Genomic DNA, 20,490 nt, shown 5'->3' on the forward strand with positions numbered 1-20,490 from the left:
TGATGGGTCCGCCATGTTTTAGTCATTCCCTTCAATTTTTTTAACGCATTATTTTCTAAATATTGAAATTCATGCTCAAAAATTGTGACAAATTAAAAAATGATAATAAATAAATACTGTATATAAAATAATAAAACTTTTACATATATTATTTATTATAAAATTTCATTTATTTCGTACTATTACAATATTGTACATTTTGTAATATTGCACATTACTTTATACAAAACATTATTTATTTGCGCTATTAAATGCGCTAGTTTATTATCCATTCTCTGTTCCTACATTTTAGGAGCAAAATGCATCTGTAATAATATAAAAGAAATCAAAAATTCAGAAAAATATTATATATGTATTTACCATTTCACAAAATATTATATATTAAATATCGTAATTATCATATTATTTGATTTAGACTCACAATGCAATGATATATAATTGAAAAGATTACGACAAAAAGAGAAAGAATTTAACCAATGTGATGACTATACATATACTTAGTGATAGACTGAGACCGTATATCTCTTTCTCTCTCGCAGAATTTTGCTAAAATATGACGTCATCTCTCTGATTGTAGGCTCTCTACCCCATTCTTATTCTTATAATTATATTTACAATTTGCAATTTGAATAAAGTTAGAATTCTTCTAATTGTACAAGTAAATTATATTTAATTTAAAATTGCGAAGAAAATTTATATGAATAAAAATGAATCAACCTTAGAGGCCCTCCACGACCCCCGCCAATTTTTAATGGAGATCCTCTTTTCTTTGTAAGTATATTCCCCCGTAAAAAAACGAGTTACTAATAAATTTAGTCGGTTTTTACAGGTAAGTATGTATTTTAAATTTATTTTTTAATTTTATATCTCTCTTTTTTGCTTTAATTATTTTATTATATTTCGCTAAAATCATATTGCATTATGATTAGCGAAATACAATAAAATAATTAACAATTACATTGCGTAGCGTTTTAGTATTATCTTTTATTGTAATCCTTTAATAATATTATAATTATTTACAATATAATGTATAATAAAAAATGTTGTTCGAAATATAATAAGAATTATATTATAGGAGCACAATTAACAAAATTTAGTAATGAGGTATTATACGAAAATGTCGAAAATATATATGATAACACAAATTTTCTAAACCAATGTTTAATGAAATATTGATAAATGTGGAATGAAAATACTAACAACAATTAGATCGTACTTACTATTAATTATTAACTTGCGATTATATTATAAAACTTATTAATATCGTGATAAAAAGTCATTAATACATTTACGACAAGACTTTCATCGCATTTAAGATAATTATCCCGATAATTTGATCAAGGTCCCTCCACGTTGTGATAAGGTTAGTATCCGAAAGGTCTTTGTATCCGATACAAAGAAGAAAAAAATCTTCATAGAAAAGCGAACTTGATGTATTCTGATTCCGTCAAATTCATAAGATCCATTCGCAAAAAAAAGTTAAGCAATCCGTCAAACACCAACGGTCTTATTACAGAATGATGTGAATTCCAAATCTTTCAGACCACTTATGATAGAAATAATTTTGGTAGCATCTTAATTACATTTTTATTGCATTTTTAATATAATATCAAAATTTGCGAGGAAATTATATGTTCTGCCACACATTACTACAAATCATCTTTTATTAAAAATAAAAAGATAAAATGATTTCCTTATGGAATGGTGATTACGAAGGAATATATTTAATAGTAATAAAATACATGCATTATTGTAATTTTTTATATGTATGAATACAAAAGTATCTCGGGTACCAAGTTGATAATGTTCGAGATAAATCGAACTTGATAATAACGAGATTTTAAAGAACTAAGTATGCTTTCTGAAAAATTTGTTATTATATATAAAATTTAACAATCTTTTTTTTCTGCATTTCCAAAAGTTAATTATTAATTCTCGCTATAGAAGGATATACATTCGCTTATCTGAATTTTTTGTAATCCAACATTGTGTGTGTGTGTGTATGTATATATGTGTGTATATGTATATATATATATATATATATATATATATATATATATATATTTATATAGTGTTTTTTGTTCACAAAATAGAAAAAATAGTAGCAGAATATTGTCTGCCTTTGATAAGAGAAGGTTATGGGTGCTTTATAACAAGCGACTCAGTACAATATCTCATCCTTGTATTATCGAACAAGATTGTAATAATGCACCGTGTCTCTTGTTGGAAAGCACTCTAGAAGGCCAAAATTGGTTATTGTGATGTGTGTTTCTTGTTGGCACCCTATAAAGCCAGAATGAGAAAGGTTAGCATCTTTATGTTATTCGTAAAAATATCACTTTTATTTATCATACAAGTGATATGATTAAATTTATTGTTATAACAATAAATTGCGCTTTGCCTAATTATGATCCAATGTCAGAGGCGTTCATCGTGGGCTGACTATTTTTAATTTACTGCCAGAGGCGTTAATCGTGAGTTGGCTAGCTATAATAAAATGTCACAGCCATAAATCATATTTTGGCTAGTTATAGACAAATGTCAGAGGCGTTCATCGTGGGCTGACTATTTTTAATTTACTGCCAGAGGCGTTAATCGTGAGCTGGCTAGCTATAACAAAATGCCACAGCCGTAAATCGTGCTTTGGCTAATTACAGATAAATGTCAGAGGCGTTTATCGTGGACTGACTATTGTTAATTTATTGGAAGAAGAATTTCGATTATTAAATTTGGTGAAATACAATTACGAAACCAATTTATAGAATTTTGCGTCTGCAATTAAAGAAATGCAAATAGATGCATTGTCATGATGGAATCAAAAGCTAATTGCTTGACATAACCGAAACAAAGAAACTAATGAAGAAAAAAAACTGAATATCAGTAAATAGTTTCTTTGAAACCTTACAACTTTTGTCTGAAACGTTTTTTCTAAAAACGTTATGTAATAGTCTTAGCACAAGGATGGTCGTAATTGAATCGTAGAACGTGAATCATAGGGCAACGCATTATATTTTGGCGTACTATGCATGCCGATACACGTTCACATTCCTTTACGATTAGTTATAGTCACCTTTATATTCAGCTCCTAAATCCGGAGTCTTTTTGGACACCCTATATAATATATATGTTATACATATATGTATATATATATATATATGTATATATATAATATATATACAACATACATTACACAGTCAATAGTCACATGCATAATTTTTGTACGATGCTGTACGTTTATGAAATGTATGTAAGTACATTATATTCAAAGTGTTTTAGCAAATATATACACTTACAGGTCAATGTACGTTGACTAACATCAAGTTACAATAAGTATATTTTTACTAAATGAACACTCTGACTGTGACTTAGATATATTTTCGGATGCAACCATGTATTTGAAATACATGTATACACGTGTAATGTAATAGCACTTTTTCCTTTATTCCCAATGTCATTTTAACTTAGGATGTAACATGTCAGTACGTAAATACATTGCACATACATATGTAACTATTCCATCTCTTTTTATTATGTTTAATGGGCCTTTTACAATTATAAGCCATAAATCAGCCATAAATAAGAAGTCAAACGCTAAAAATTGGCTGTGATTGATCAATTTTTAGCTTCTGACTTCTGATTTGTAACTAATGTGTTATTGTAGAAGGCCCATAATAAAAAGAGATAGAAGTTACTCATACTTAGCTTTTCATGCAGATATAATATAGACACAGTCTATTAGTGAATATTAGAATTATATTTTATGTGCATTATGATGTGTACACACATTATAAAATATATTTCTAATTCATATTCACATATGTGTGTAGCTACTTCATCTCTTTTTGTTACGTATAACAAAAAGGTGTACTGATGTCTTCTTTTTTCTACGTTTAATAAAAAGAGATATATTTTTTTATGATCAAATATTAGTGATATATACTTTTATATTTCAATATCAGAATATACAACGAACATAAATCAAAGCTAACGATAATCAAACGCAGATGATCAGACGTAACATCTTAAAAAAAAAAATCAAATTACGAATCCTCTGATAAATCCTCATTTTATGTGTGTGTGTATATATATATATATATATATATATATATATATATATATATATATACATGCATTATATATATATATATTTTATATATGTATACAATTTTAATATTGCACATTAATTAATTTAAACACAGAGAATGCATAAACAGCTTAGCATTGATAACTTCTATCTGCAACGTATGTATATTCACACATTATAGTACATATATGCAATATTGTACAATATTGCCTATGTGTGTATTATATTTAAGTACATCACTAATATTTTAACATGATTAACTTCTACATATTTTTATTAAACATAGCAAAAAATGGTATAGCTGTGTATATTATATGTGTAATATATCTATATATAGCTAATACATATCACATTCTGACCTAAAATGACATTGTACGACAGGAAAAATGCTATTATATAGGCCCATGTGTCAATGTACACTGTCAATACTGAAAATCTATAGTTACGTATTTTCAGTACTCGCAGTGAATATCGAAATACAGTTGTAGTATCACTTTTTCCTATGATTTTTCCTATCATTTAGAGTTTAGTCAAGATGTAACATATATTACTGTCAATATATGGACACGTGTTTCATATATATATATATATATATATATATATATATATATATATATATATATAAATGAATACGACATTGCACATACATAATGTAACTCTTTTTACTCTGTCTAATAAAAAGAGATAGATACTTATAGTACTTATACATTACTAATATGTCGACTATATATCTAATATAGAAAATTGTATGTACATTATACTATGATAATTCTAACATTGTTGTAACATATAACAAAACATTATTAGTGAATATAAATTATAATTATATTTTATATGTATTATAATATACACAATAATGTACAAAATATAATTTTAATATTGCATATATCATTAATTCACTAACATGTTTATGTCTTCACTAATATGTCAATAATATTTTTTGTGTTATTGTGTATATACACATATATTATAATACACATAAAATGTAATTGTAATTCGTATTCATGAATGTCTTTTTATATACAACGTTAGAATTACATTTTATATATCATTATACACATTATAATATAAAATTTTAATATTGCAAAAATGGACATAGAGAATATCTGCATGAATATCTATATATATATATATTATGATATTCATTTATGATAATATATTATAACCTAAAATGGCATTGGATGTAAGAAAAAAATGCTATTACGGTTTCGTATCGATATATCTATTAATTAAAAATCTGTATTTTATATATATTACAGACTTTTAGTACTGGTGATATATATTAGAACACGGCCTACATTGCATGTGTATATAATACAACTAAATATGTATATTGTTTGAGATCGGTAATTCGAAAGAAAAGCAAGAATTCTTTCAGTCGATCGACATTAATTGTCATTGAACGCATGCACAAATTGAGCTCGTGATTTCATCTCAAACATGATTTTAATCCTCGTTAGAATCATCAAATTCGTCGTTCTTTGTTCTTTTTAAAAACAATTCGTTACACGCAAACAAGCTGTCGTTACCGGCAACGGACAATCGAAAGTTCTAGAACGATTCAATTCGCGCACGCGAGCGCCGCGCTCTGACGAATACGTCATGCGCTGTCACCAATCCCACGCACGGATTTTCTGCCGCGCATGACTGTTACGTTGAACGTCGCTAGAAAAGAATTCAAAGCGCCAATCAATTTTGTACACTTAATGCCACGTAATAATTACGATTGTGGCAAATTTTTATTGGATTTTTCCCAAAAGGGAAAGCTCAGGCCGAAAGCAATAAATGCTTCGATCTCGCCGTCCTCCTTCTTACTTCCAAAAAAGTTCTTAGAGTTCTTAGAGTCATAATCTCGCTTCGTAAAAGCGCCGTGCTAACCGTTTAGTGAAATCGCTATAAACCGAATCTTTCGAGAAGTGCCGAGAAAATCGCCGAGATTTTCATCACCATGATTTCAAATTGTATTGGAAAAGTCGACCGATTCAATTTTGTTAATCTGACATTTAATTAATTATATTTGTTGAATTTGTAATTGTGCATATTAAAGAAAATTCCTTTGTTAACTTACAAAGAAACTGAGTTCTCTTTACTGTCGTGCATCATACCAGCAGTGCGCCGGTCTCTCACTCGAATCTTTTCGCGCGGTGCGCTCTCGCACATATATAATGCAACTAAATTTCTAAGGTCCGATTCTACAAATATAAGATTAACTTCAATTATGTTTATTTTTTTTTCAATTCTAAAATTGGAAAATTTTCCAAAATAAATCTTACATTGTGGGACCGATCCTAATACACGTCCCTGTTAAGATGGTAATGTAGGAAACGGAATAAAAATATCGATAATTAATCGATCGAATTTCCTGCATGATCATATTAACTTCAGAGGGCGTAAGCAGCTTATACATTGGAAATGAAAACCTGTAATATCGACCTTGATCAAGTTCGGCCTTCGCTCCAGCATCCCCTTAAGTTTTTATAAAGTTACAGAATGATTTTTCTAAAAAAAAAAGACATAATTCGATCATGTCATGAAAATTGTTTATAGCGAGTATATTTTTAAATCAGAATGATATAATAATATAATGTTAAGGAACTCACTATATAAAAATAATATTCACATTAATAATAATAATATTAAACAGTAATAGGTAAATTAAAAATAACAATTGATTAAATATTATATGAAAATTGTAATTGAATAATTATGTATAAAAAAAATAATATATTGCATGAAAATTATATAATAATTAAATGTGAAGTTGTAATTTAATAATATATGTACGCACGCACGCACGCACGCACGCACGCACGCACGCATATTTTATTACAAGAATACTTTATCTTATACAAATATAACAGTCTAGACAATATAGCGTCTCCGAAAGAAATTTGATTTAATTTTTTAGTAAAACTTAATTTTATTAATCTTTTACCATACTTTTCTCTTACAAATTAAAAAAAATTAAGCTTTATACGAACGACATACCACTCGTGATATTCATGTTTGGCCCGATTTCCTTACCACGAGTTTCACATAATATTGTGAAGGGTTAATTATATTTTATGGGAAGGAGATTCAGCTAACCTAATCTAACCTAACCTAATTTCAACTTATTGAAGGCAGTCATATTTCTGATTAGATGGCGGCCGAGCCGCCGAGCGCTCACGTGACATTCTGGATTAGGAGGGTTCCTATACCAGAAATATGGGAACGCATCTTCCGTCAAATTACGAGGGCAAATCAATAAGTAACCGTGTTTCAAGACAGGCGACGTTGCTGATACAAGTTGGCATTACCATCGTGTACTACCATCTTTCAAACGACGCCATACAAAATTTCAGAGTGATTCATGCAATAGTCTTAATTTGATAACAATTCGTAATGAGCGTATTTGATGTTTTCCAATACAATGGAAAAAGAGCAATATCGATCCGTGATTCGTTTCTTATTTTTGGATGGAAAAACGTGCGAAGAAATAAAAACGAAGTTGGATGCCGTCTATAGGAACTCTTCACCATCTATGACAACCGTCAGATATTGGTTCAACGAATTCAAACATGGTCGTTCGTCTGTTTTTGATGAGGAGCGCCCAGGCCGCTCGGCAGACGTGGTTACTGAGGAAATCGTTGAAAAAGTCCACGACATGATTCTCACTGATCGCCGAACGAAAGTGCATGAAATAGCAGAGGCCGTAGTCGTACGGAACGGCATTTAATATATTGCATGATAACTTGGGAATGAAAAAGCTGTTGGCCCGTTGGGTACCACGATTGCTCACAATGCACTGGTTCACTCCTCCGCAGTCGCCACAGCCAAATTGATCGAATTGCTGCCGCATCCACCGTACTCTCGGGATTTAGTCCCCTGTGACTTCTTCTTGTTTCCAAAAACTTGAAAAAATGACTCGGTGGAAAGAAATTCACGTCGAATAAAGAGGTCATCGCCGAAACAGAGGCCTATTTTGCAGAGTTCGACAAATCGTATTTTTCTGAGGGATTAAAAAAATGGCAGAAGCATTGGGAAAAGTGTATCCTCCTAAAAAGGGATTACGTTGAAAAATAAAAAAAATTTTTGTGAAAAGCTTGCGTCTTCATTACTAACACGGGTACTTATTGATTTGCCTTCGTATTATTGAAACATGTTTTTTATTAAATAATTTATTTCTATTAACATAAAATTTTTTATTGTTAATTTATTCATTGTTCTTTAGTGATATACTTATATCTTAACGTAGTTTTCTAATACATTATATTATTATGATAATGTATATTTCGATAATAAGCTTTCCATAACACTCGTGAGGTATTATTATAAGATGCATTTTTTTTTAATGTAGTTTCCCCAGACCTATTCCACAAAAAGAAGAATCAAATATTCGAATGTGGCTTGACAGGAAAACAAAATTATATGTCGTGTTATACGATATATATAATAATTTTGATTCTTCTTTTTGTCAAATAGGTCTACTAGGAAAACCATATTTTAAAAAAATGCATCTTACAATAGTACCTTACGGGTGATGTGGAAAAATCTTGTCGAAATGTACGTTATCATAATTATGTAATGTACTAGAAAACACACTACGAAGATATAAGTATTAGGTGTAGTAAAAAGAAATCCATTATTTTTCCAATAGATGGCTTTAGTAATCTGTATCTTATCTACGCGTGATACAGATTACTAAAGCCATCTATTGGAAAAATAATGGATTTCTTTTTACTACACTTAATATATCATTAAGGAACAATGAATAAATTAACAATAGAAATTTTTATGTTAATAGAAATAAATTGTTTAATAAAAAACATGTTTCAATAATAATTTGGCAGAAGGTGTGCTCCCAATATATTTTTGGTTTAGGGACGCTCCTGAGCCAGAGTGTCACGTGAGTGCTCGGCGGCTTGGCCGTCGAACTTCGAGCGGTCGCCGGAATCAGCCCGAAATGTACAAATCTTTGTGAGCACTGCTGTATATACTTATACTGTGACTAGTTTGAAAAGTGTTGTCCAAATTAGGTTTATAAATTGGTATTGGTGATGCTCGGTAGACGGCATTCGAATTGCAAAACTCCTCTCATATACACTTACGCACACACAATACCGAACACACATAACCTAAGAATAGAAATGTTATTCTTTGACATCATGTTCTGACAATAACAGAAAGATGTAAATTCACATAAATTGTCATTAAAACAGCATGAAGAATGGAGCATTCTTCATATAAAATTGGTATGACCTACCATGCAAATTGCGAGAATGATGTCATGAAACGAAAGCGACATCTCGATCGAACTAATTCAGATGATCACTTTTGAACACATTTTTTGACGGCCTCGTCCATATAAGTTCGGTCTCCTTAGGATGCGATTACATGTAGCGCGGTACGCGCTACAGAAACGAACTAGGGCTACGTTCCAAAACTTCCTCTTTGAGGAAAATTTTACTCGAAATATACAGTACACGTGATATATACCATAGCATATAGAGTAAAATCTTCCTCGAAGAAGTTTTGGAACGTAGCATAAGTAACTATAAGAACCGTGCAAATCGTGCTGCTTGCTTCTTTTCTCCTTTATTAACATGTAGCGCGGTAAGCGGCACAGACTAATAACAAATAAACTTTATATGAATTTTTTTAAATATATTAACTTATTTCTATATACATTTTATCAATATTCTTATTTTTTTCAACGGATTTATTTAATGATTGCATTTAAATCAATCAATTCTATTAAAAAATGCTTAGTAACGTGAATTTGTCATTGGCCTGTACCGCTTACCGCGTTACATGTAATAGAAGAGAAAAAAAAACAAGCGGCACGGTTTGGGCGGTTTCTATAGTTACTTAGTTAGGCTACGTTTAAAACTTATTCTCTGAGGAAGATTTTACTCTATATGCTATGTCATGTGTACTGTATATTTCGAGTAAAATTTTCCTCAAAGAGGAAGTTTTGGAACGTAGCCCTAGTTAGTTTCTGTAGCGCGTACCGCGCTACATGTAATCGCATCCTAAGAATTTGAAGAAAATTTTACTCAAAGTATATAATGCGTATAACGTATACTATAGCATATCAAATAAAATTTTACAAACCCTAGTACTTAGTATTAGCCTAGTACTATTTTGAAATATAGTCTTAGGCTAGTATTCATAGTCAGATTTTATATTTAAGACAATCTTAAGAAGCCATGAACCAACCAGAGGGCTGTATTAGCATCTTAAGACATTACTTAAGACGGTCTTGAAATAAGAATCGATTATGAATCCAGCTTTAGTTTCTGTACTGCGTGTACGCGCTACACGTAATCATACTGTGAAGGCTTAAACACAGACACAGACAATAGGCACAAGCAACAGGGAATAACGAGCTGTCCAATCAGAGCTCTGGGATATAATATCGAACTCACACAATAGAGTTGATTGGACGTTATTGGCTCGTTATTTCCTCCCAATAAACGAGAATGGATTGAAATGAATTGAAATGGAGATTTTCAGAAGTATTGATTCACGAATGTTAAAATAAATGTTTTTCAATCTTGAATGCATTTTTATTCATTTATAGGAATTGCATGGAGCATATCTCTATGCTTTTCAATCTAAAAATAATATAGCTTTTTCTGTGCACAACACACACATTGTGAATACTGTTCAATTCAAAATTTTGAATAGAAAATGCAGTTTTTCAATCCAATTGAATCTAATTAAATAAAAAAAAAGTATTCGCTATTTAAAATACGCATTCGAGTAGAAAAAAATTTCAATCCATTTTAATCCATTCTCGTTTGCTGGGCTGTTGCCTGTGCCTATTATGTTTAAGCCTTGAATTTCTATCCACCATACATATACTATAACTTTTCCCTAGTTTTTCGTATGCGATACTTTTCGAGAATAGCCCAGCAAACAAGAATGGATTAAAATGGATTGAAATTTTTTTCTTACGAATGCGTATTTTAAATAATGAATACTTTTTTTGGATTTAATTGGATTCAATTGGATTCAATTAGATTCAATTGGATTGAAAAACTGCATTTCCTATTCAAAATTTTGAATTGAATAGTATTCACAATACAACACGTGTGTGTTGTTTGTGTTGCACAGAAAAAGCTAATATTATTTTTAGATTAAAAGGCATAGAGATATGTTCCATAATTCCTAAATAAATAAAAATGCATTTAGGATTAAAAAGCATTCATTTTAACATTCGTGAATCAATATTTCTGAAAATCTGAATTCATTTTAATTCATTTCAATCCATTCTCGTTTGCTGAGAGGAGCCCAGGATCCTTATTCTTGAAAAGGAACGTATATAAAAGTCTAGGAAAATATTACAGTATATATTACGTATATACTATAATATTATCTTAAAATTTCATATATATACTATAATTTCTTTTCAAGATTAGGGGTCTAGGTGGAAATCCGAGCATGCTTTAGTTGATTAATCATGCGCTTGTAGGAGACTTTTCGCCGTTTAAACCAGCTTAACGAGATCAGTTTTTATAAATATTATATATGTACATGTACACTGCAGTGCATTAATTCGCTGGGTCATAATAGCGACCCGATTTATCGACATTTATTTTTTTACTCAAATATTGGGTCATCTAAAAAGTATCCGCGGTTTTTTCATTAGATGTGTATTGATGGTCATATATCTAGTGACAAAGTACCGCGGATACTTTTTAGATGACTCAATACTATCAACTTTATAGAAAAACTGCAAGAGATAAAAATTATTTATTTTTTTCTCATAGAACTTTAAGAATTTTTTCAGAATTTTGTATCAACTTTTTAGTACTGCATTTTCTTATTTTCGATAAGTCGGGCCGCTACTATAACCCAATAAATTAATGCACTGCACTGTACATGCACATACGCAAGCATCGGCGGAATCCGCAAAAAAAATAAATTTATGCAACAGAAAACGGCGGAATCGGTGGAATAAAACCACGACCAATTATGAACGTTTCACAGTTCCGCAGTTCCGCATCCTAGGCTGCGTTCGAATTCCTACTCGGGGTGTCATGTCATCCTTGTTTAACGTTCAGTAAACAACAAGAATGATATGACATTCGGGGAGCATCCAAGTAGGAATCCGAACGCAGCCCAATGGGAGCCCTAATCGCATCGTCCTCAGTCTCAGGTGTTCAGTAGCTGAAATGGTCTGAAGAGGCGCCTTCCATTTACATTTTGATTACATCATCTTTTTGTTATATCTGCTCGGTTCGAGGTGACCGGTGTATTACATTCCAATTTATGATATATTTAATTCCGAAGAGCGAAAACCATCGGAAGTCCAGAATCAGCTAATTAAGTTCCGGGGCTAAGAAAAGAAGAAGAATCTGTGTTTCTTGCTGGAAAGCACCTTATATATAAATGCAGATCTAGTTATGGTGGTTTTTCTTCTCTTTCTCTTAAAGAAATAATATTTTCTTGTGAAATTTCTTTCTATATTACTGAGAAGGCTCATACAGAACCAGTTTGCAAATTAGTTTTTGGAAAAAAAATTGTAAATACGATTATGTGCATCTCAACTGCACCATAGTACACATCAGGTGAGATCAGGATGAATTTTTATTTTGCCCTATTTACAAAAAACCTACAAGTCTTCAGATTATGAATAGACTTCTTGATTATGAATATCGCAATTAAAACACTATTCATGCAATATTTTAGCTATAATTTCAACCTAAGGAATTGGTTTCCAACTAGAGGTCTCCAAATCTCTCCTGTCGACCCTTAACAGAGAGAATTGACTGAGTTGACAAACAGTGTATTTAAAGCAAAAGATTCTAATTTCTAATCAAGAAATCCAACGAAATAGTGAGCCGTAAAATGGATGAAGCTAAATTTCTGAAAAGGTAAGAAGAGGCCACTTCTGCATTTGTTAAAGGATGTCGTGTCTGTCAAACATATGATTCCTATATATGTATGAGTGAATTGTAATACTTATAAAATGTTTAAGTTATAAATATCTTATTAAATTATAATGTAGCAAACTTGGAATTCATTGCATAGGTTGATATTACATGTGTCGTACGACAAATTTTTCAAGAGTGTTAATTGACTGTAGGACAGAGATTTGAGAACATCCTTGAGAACAGCCAATCAACAGACTTGAAAAGCTTGTCGTACAACAAAAAATAGATGAATATAATATAAGCCTTAGACCTGATTGTACTAACTTCACTTTGACCTTTAGCGAGATTTAAAACTTTATCTGTCTCATTTTAAAATCAAAAAGAGATAGAGACAGAAAAAATTTTAAGCCTCGCTTAAAATCAAAGTAACGGTGCAATCAGGCCTTACAGTATTTGTAAGCATTTATTCTTATTTAATCTGACGTCATGGAGATTGGGACATAATGACTACATTTACTCTAAAAGACTTATTTTGCGACATGGGTAGCAATCACATATAACTTTTTCTTTAGAGTGGAAACGAGAAAAGTAAAATTTTTTATGTATGTACATACATGTATATACATACAAAAAAAATTTCTTTTTCACATTTTAGTCCAAGGAAAAAGTTACATGATTGCTATCCTGACCTATATTTTAGGTGAATGCATAAAAAAATGAGACTTGATCATAAAGAAGATCATCTATTAATTGTTTACATCAAGGAGCCTAAATAATTGGATAGTTAAATTTGAAGTATAGGCAACGACATATGAGGCATATTTGGAAAGTAAGGTTACATTTTACAAAAATTGAAAAATTAATATTTATTAATAAAACTTATATGACATATTACACAAGTAAAACACTATTTTTCCATTCAGTTCCAAGCATTTGGTGAGCCGTGGTATCAACTTTTGTATTCCTGTGTTACACGTTTCTGCCACCACTTCCCTTAACCACTCACACACGGTATTCTTCATCTCCTTGTCAGTGAAAAAATGTTTTATGTGTTCTTTCATGAAAAGAAAAAAGTTACTTAGTGCTAGATCAGAACTATAGGGCAAGATAATTCAAAATATTCCAACCAAAACTGTTGAGGAGATCGATCGTTTTGTCTCCAATTTTTTGACTCCAGATCAATTCATTAATGCCGACAGATACTGCGAGACCCTCAAAAACCCTTTGACGAACCATCCAAAACAAGAGGAGAGGGCGGCTGACAAAGGGCATGTGTCTGTTGCATGACAACGCTTGGCCCCATATCGCAAAACGATCGATCTCAACAGTTTTGGTTGGGATATTCTAAACTATCCTGCCTATAGTTCTGACCTAGCACCAAGTGACTTTTTTCTTTTCATCCTATTGAAAGAACACATAGCAGGGAAACGTTTTTCTACTGATGAAGAAGTGAAGGATGCCGTGTGTGAATGGTGGAAAGAGAGGTGGTGGCAGAAACATATGACACAGGAATACAAAAGTTGATACCACGGCTCACTAAATGCTTGGAACTGAATAGCGAATACGTGGAAAAATAGTGCTTTACTTGTGTAATATGTCATATAAGTTTTATTAGTAAATATTCATTTTTCGATTTTTGTAAAATGTTGTAACTTTACTTTGCCTCGTACATATATACATAGAGCAATACCAAGCATGATTTTTAGTGGTGGAAGAAGAAGCCGAAAATTAACAGTTTTTGTGACCTGTGCTATTTCACTTTATCGTTTTGCTCTCATCAAAAATAGAAAGAGACATAACGGGTCCTAAACGCCAATAATGTAATCATAGATCACATTACAAGAGTAGACAAAAAAATATTCATTATGACATCACTTCAATGTCACTTCAATATAATAAACTTTCTAAAATAAGTTATTATCTAAGTTTAAGTCTTAAGCCGTAAGAAATTAACCAATCACAGTTGAATGTGAAAAGAATAATTGTCTATAATTGGTTGGTTAATTTCTTACGGTTTAAGACTTAAAGCTTAGGTAATGACTTATTGTAGAAAGTCCGGATCTACAATAGGTGTTTTAAGCCTTAAGCGGTTAAGAAATTAACCAACTACAGTTAAGTGCGAGGAGAATAATTGATTGTGATTTGTTCATTCTTTATGGCTTAAGGCTTAAAAATCTATTGTAGATCCCGGGTAATGCTTATTTTATAATTGTATAAGCACAGTTGTAACGCATATTCTACAATAAGCCATTAGTAATAAATCAGATGCTAGAAATTGATCATAATCAATTATTCTTCTTACATTTGATTATGATTGGTCAATTTCTAGCTTCTAACTTCTAATTTATTACTAATGATTTATTGTAGAATAATACATGTAAAGGCCATGGCACACATCTTTTGTAACAGTAACCATAAGACGTACAATAAGAATGAGTCAATCACAGTCGAGAATTCTTTTGAACTCTTAATTTTAATTGGCTGATTCTTACGGTGCTTCTTAAATGATTGTGGTTGTAATTATGGTTGTAAGGGCTGCCGCAGACAAAATTTCTGCAACATAAGCTTAAGAATTCTCCGAAAAAATCCATTTTTCTTTAGATTTTTCTGAAGCTTACAGAATAAGCTTGTTTTAGTGTCTTGAATATATTATCTGCTTTAAAACTCAATACCCGGAGTGGAATTAAAAATAAATATTCCACTTCAAAGTTGAAGCGTTTAAAACATACATACATATATATAATTCGTATACATATGTACAAGGTGTTCCAGAGCGACTATACTAATAGATAACATTTGTCAAGGCCATTGAAAGTTGTACTTCTTATTTTCATTTGTACGTAAAAATAGATTTTTTGTGCAAAAATGAAAATAAGAAGAATACTCTCCAATGGCCTTGATCTTGACAAATGTTATCTAGGTCATGTTCCTAAACAACATTCAAGAGGTTTTAGCCATCATTTTAGCATCTTGAGTAACGCCAATGCCGATGGATACTGTAACTTTCGAGCCTCATAACTTGAAAAATACTTAATGAACAAATATTTTATTATAGTGTTTTGATAAGCTCCCAAGGGTAGCTACAAGATATTATAAATAATGGGAAGTTCCATTTGAAAAATTCAACGTGATCATTTCCTGATCTTAACAACGCTGTTCAAGGTATCCAATGGTACTCTCTTATGTTCCTCTCGAAATGGACAAACTTTTATCTGAAACTTTTCAAGAAATTAGCCTGGTACGATCGCTTTGGAAGCCTGTATACATATATATATAATGTATGTATATATATATATATATATATCGTACACACACACGTACGCACGCGCCGCACGCACACCACACACACATACACACATTTATACATAGGATCCGTATCTAAAGCTTATTCGAAAATGGTCTTTTTATTCACTGTAAAAAAATTTTTCTTAACAATTTTTTGGAATAATGAGACATAAAACTTGATATTATAAGGAATAATATGAAATTTATCTGAAATAGTTTCGTTTTTAAAAAATCATTGAGCAAAATAAATAGCAAAGTAAATAAAGTTGCTATTTTTTTCGACCGGTGACAGTAGCGAAGGAGGGAGGCATTTTATATTGTATGAAAAAACTTGTATAAAAACATTAACACTTATGGAATATCTTATACTAATAAAAGTGAAATAAATTTTCATAAAAATTTTTATAATGCACTAATGTGCTCATTAGATTGAGCACAACTGCAGTCGGAGAAAGTCCTTAAGAAAGTCTTAACGTGAACTTAAGCCGATGAGCCAATCAGGCTACTGCTTTAGATCTATGAATTATGGAAGAAATAGAAATAGCAGTAAACTTATCCATAAGATGAATTTCAATTGGTTGAAATTCACCTTATTGCGAGATTATGGATAAGTTACTATTATTTCCATTTCCATTAAATTACGTAAACCTAAAGCAAAATTCTGATTAGCTCATCGGCTTAAGTTTACATCTTACGGTCACTGTTGCGGAATTTTGTGTGCGGTAGCCCTAATGCGTGGTCTACAATGGCAATATCAGTAATGGATGAGGTTGAGAATAAGAAAGTGATCAATCATAGTCGATTATTCTTGTCACATTCAACTGTGATTGGTCAATTTATAACTTCATCCACTACTATTACTGCCATTTTAGACCACGCATAAGGGCCATACACACAAAAAAACTTAAGCAGTAGAACATAAGTAGTAAGCGAATTGACCAATCACAGTAGAATCCGTAAGCAATAGTCAATCCAACATGTTAATTTTCTTATTGATTATATCTTATTGCCTTAAGTTTTTTGTGTATCACATGGTTCTAGGAATTGATTAGCCTGGATCTACAAAAGATTTTTAAGTTTTAACCCCGGATTTATTAGGTGTACAACTTTGCTTCCGCCATTTTCCTATAGATGGCTTTAGCGGTAAGTGATGGTCGAAATAAATAGATCATAGACGTCATACAATAAACTTGGGCATCTGTCAACATAATCTCATAGAAACATTAGTCGATTTGTGTCTGCATAATAAAGTTATTCTCGATTGAAAATGTCAGTTTACGAGCCAAATTCTCGTCATTTGCGGGAGATTTTAATTTTCTGCTTCAATATGAAGAAATCTGCGGCTGAGGCTCATCGAATGCTCTCAAATACTTATGGTGAGGCCGCTATTAGTGAAAGAACGTATCGTGAATGGTTTCAACGCTTCAAGAACGGTGATTTTGACGTCGAAGACCGTATAGCGGTAGAAGAGAGAAGGTTTTCGAAGATGCAGAATTGGAGGCATTACTTGAGTCGTGTCAAAATCAAGAAGAATTGGCACGATCATTGGGAGTGATTCAACAAGCCATTTCAAAACGCCTCAAAGTCATGGGAATGATTCAGAAGCAAAGAAATTGGGTGCCGTACGAGTTGAAAAATCGAGAGATGTTGAACGGTTTGTTTGCTTGTGAACAGCTGCTTGAAAGGCAAAGACGGAAAGGATTTCTGCATCGCATTGTGACTGGGGACGAAAATTCATTACGATAACCCCAAACGCAGAAAATCATGAGGAGTTCCTGGCCATGCTTCCACGTCGACGGCCAAATCGAATATTCACGGCTCCAAGGTCATGCTCTGTATTTGGTGGGACCAACTCGGCGTAGTGTATTAGGTGTTAAAACCGATTGAAACAATCATAGGCGATCAGTATCGAACGCAATTGATGCGTTTGAGCCGAGCATTGAAAGACAAACGGCGAGAAGCGACAAACAATACAACGAGAGACACGATAAAGTGATTTTGCAGCATGACAATGCTCGACCCCATGTTGCGAAAGTGGTCAAGACATATTTGGAAACTTTGAAATGGGAAGTCCTATTCCACCCGCCGTATTTTCCAGACGTTGCTCCCTCTGACTATCACTTGTTTCGATCAATGGCACACGGTCTGGCTGACCAGCACTTCCAGTCTTATGAAGAAGTAAAAAATCGGATCGATGATTCGTGGATTGCCTCAAAAAATGACCAGTTTTTTCGACGCGAGATTCGTACGCTGCCCGAAAGATGGGAGAAAGTAGTGGCCAGCGATGGACAATACTTTGAATCATAAATGTATAACCAGTTTTTGACAATAAAGCCTTGAATTTCGGAAAAAACGGCGGAAGCAAAGTTGTACACCTAATACAATAGATTTCTAAACCTTAAACTATAAGAAATGGACGTATCATAATCGATTATTCTTCTCGAATTCGATTGTAATTGATCAATTTTTTACGACTTAATGTTTAAAACATCTATTGTAAATCCGGGATGAGGGCTGCCACACACAAAATTCTATAACAATGATCGTAAGATGTGAACTTAAGCCGATGAGCCAATCAGGATATTAGTTATAATCTAACGGAAATAACAGTAAATTTATCCGTAAGGCGTTTTAACTGAGTTTTAACGACTTAAAATTTGCCTTATTGCGAGGTTATGAATAAGTTTTACTATTATTTTCATTTCCGTTAGATTATGTAGACCCAATATCCTGATTGGCTTAACGGCTTAAGTTTACGTCTTACGATCACTGTTGCGGAATTTTGTATGCGGCAGCCCTTATAGTCACAGTTATCGGTCTTTTCGCATTATTTACATTTTTTGCATTTAGCATCTTTGCTCTCTCTCTTTTCGATGTCTGAATATATATTTATCTTTTTTTATGTGTGAATATTTTTGGAATTTTAAATAACACGAACAAATCTATATTCTTTTCATATTTGATTGACTAGTTAATTTTTACAAGTACAATTACCTTGTCCACAACCTTGCTTTAAGAGATCGTAAGCCGTAAAGTTTTAAGAAATTGACTAATCACAGTTGAATATGAGAAAAATAATCGACTGTGATTGGTCAATTTCTTACTGCTTCTTAAAGCAAAGTTGTTGTGAACTGTGAGTGCATGCGGAGAGACGCTATTCACGCTATGAATGTAAATACTACCAATGCTGTTCGTGTAAGGGACTCCGCACAATAAAAGGAATAGAGAACAGAGAATAAGAATTTCAACCAGTTTCATTCTATAAAAACTGTGTATTCCACAATACATGATTTCTGATAGGTTAAAATTTTTGTTCTCTGTTCTCTGTTTCTTTTATTGTGCAGAACTCCTTAGCAAACTCCATGAACGACTTTAGCATATCGTTAGCAGTGGTTAACCAGAGAAATTTAATATTTGAGATTAAGTTAATGTAGGAGATTCTATTCTCTCAACCATTGATCAAACTTTTCTCTCTAATAATTTAAATTTGTGAAGTTTTGTAGAGTATACATAATGTGAATTTTTAATTTTTTTGTAGTAAATAACAGAATGTCTCAATTGCAATCTATAATTTGCCGCTAGGCCGGAGTGCACAATGTAAACTAGATAAAAAAATTAATAATTATACTAAGTAATTAACCAGATAAAAAAGGAATCCTTGAGCATCTGTTGTCGATTCAAGGAAAAGCATATCTACGATCAATTAGAACCTTAGGCATCTGCAGCGAGATACCCTACCGTGCTATGCCATAATAGTAACTTCTTTCCGTATACGGGAATCAAAAATCATTAGTAACAAGATGTTTCCGACCTTCGACACATTTGTGATGAAATCAAATACACAAGTTGAACTTTGAAAAATTAAAAATGATACTTACATAAGCAAGAATTACGTTCACTCTAGTCTAATGATAAGCCATCAATTGCAAAGATTAAAATTGAGATTGCATTCTATGTGGTAAAATTGAAAATTCACACGTTACATACGTTTATTTTATGAAATTCTAAAGAGAGAAAAGTTTGGTCGAGAATAGAATCTCCTCCAACATTCGTCAAGGTTAATCTAACCTTGACGAATGTTAAACGCTACGTTTATCCCTAAGGGCTGCCACAGACAAAATTTCTGTAACAGTAACCTTAAGACGTGAACTTAAGTCGATGAGCCAATACTGTTTTAGATCTACGTAATTTGTTGGAAATAAAAATAGCAGTAAACTTATCTGTAAGACAAATTTAAACCGATTGAAATTTGCTTTA

The 20,490-nt window shown here is 31.9% G+C and overlaps 1 protein-coding gene and 1 long non-coding RNA gene across 4 annotated transcripts in view; one reads left to right on the top strand and one right to left on the bottom strand.

Moving 5' to 3' along the window:
* Positions 1–8,855: 8,855 nt before the first annotated feature.
* On the bottom strand, positions 8,856–10,750 carry LOC147910400 (uncharacterized). Its single transcript, XR_015548461.1, has 2 exons — positions 9,330–10,750; positions 8,856–9,201 (listed from the first exon to the last, which is right to left on the bottom strand). It is a non-coding gene; the product is annotated as an uncharacterized LOC147910400 (long non-coding RNA).
* Positions 8,973–20,490, top strand: part of Kap3 (kinesin associated protein 3) — a 35,192-nt gene continuing 23,674 nt past the window's right edge. Inside the window, exons 1-3 of one of the 3 annotated variants that reach the window (XM_011065914.2) lie at positions 8,973–9,043; positions 12,225–12,642; positions 12,764–12,948. In XM_011065914.2, the coding sequence (XP_011064216.1) occupies positions 12,923–12,948 (26 nt within the window). In that variant the 5' untranslated portion in view covers positions 8,973–9,043; positions 12,225–12,642; positions 12,764–12,922. Of the gene's footprint in view, positions 9,044–12,091; positions 12,643–12,763; positions 12,949–20,490 lie in introns of those variants that run through there. The other 2 variants (XM_087416798.1, XM_011065915.2) reach the window with 2 other exon arrangements.

The sequence above is a fragment of the Acromyrmex echinatior genome, chromosome 2 (assembly GCF_024713525.1).
Source record: "Acromyrmex echinatior isolate Ae372 chromosome 2, ASM2471352v2, whole genome shotgun sequence".
Lineage (NCBI taxonomy): Eukaryota > Metazoa > Arthropoda > Insecta > Hymenoptera > Formicidae > Acromyrmex > Acromyrmex echinatior.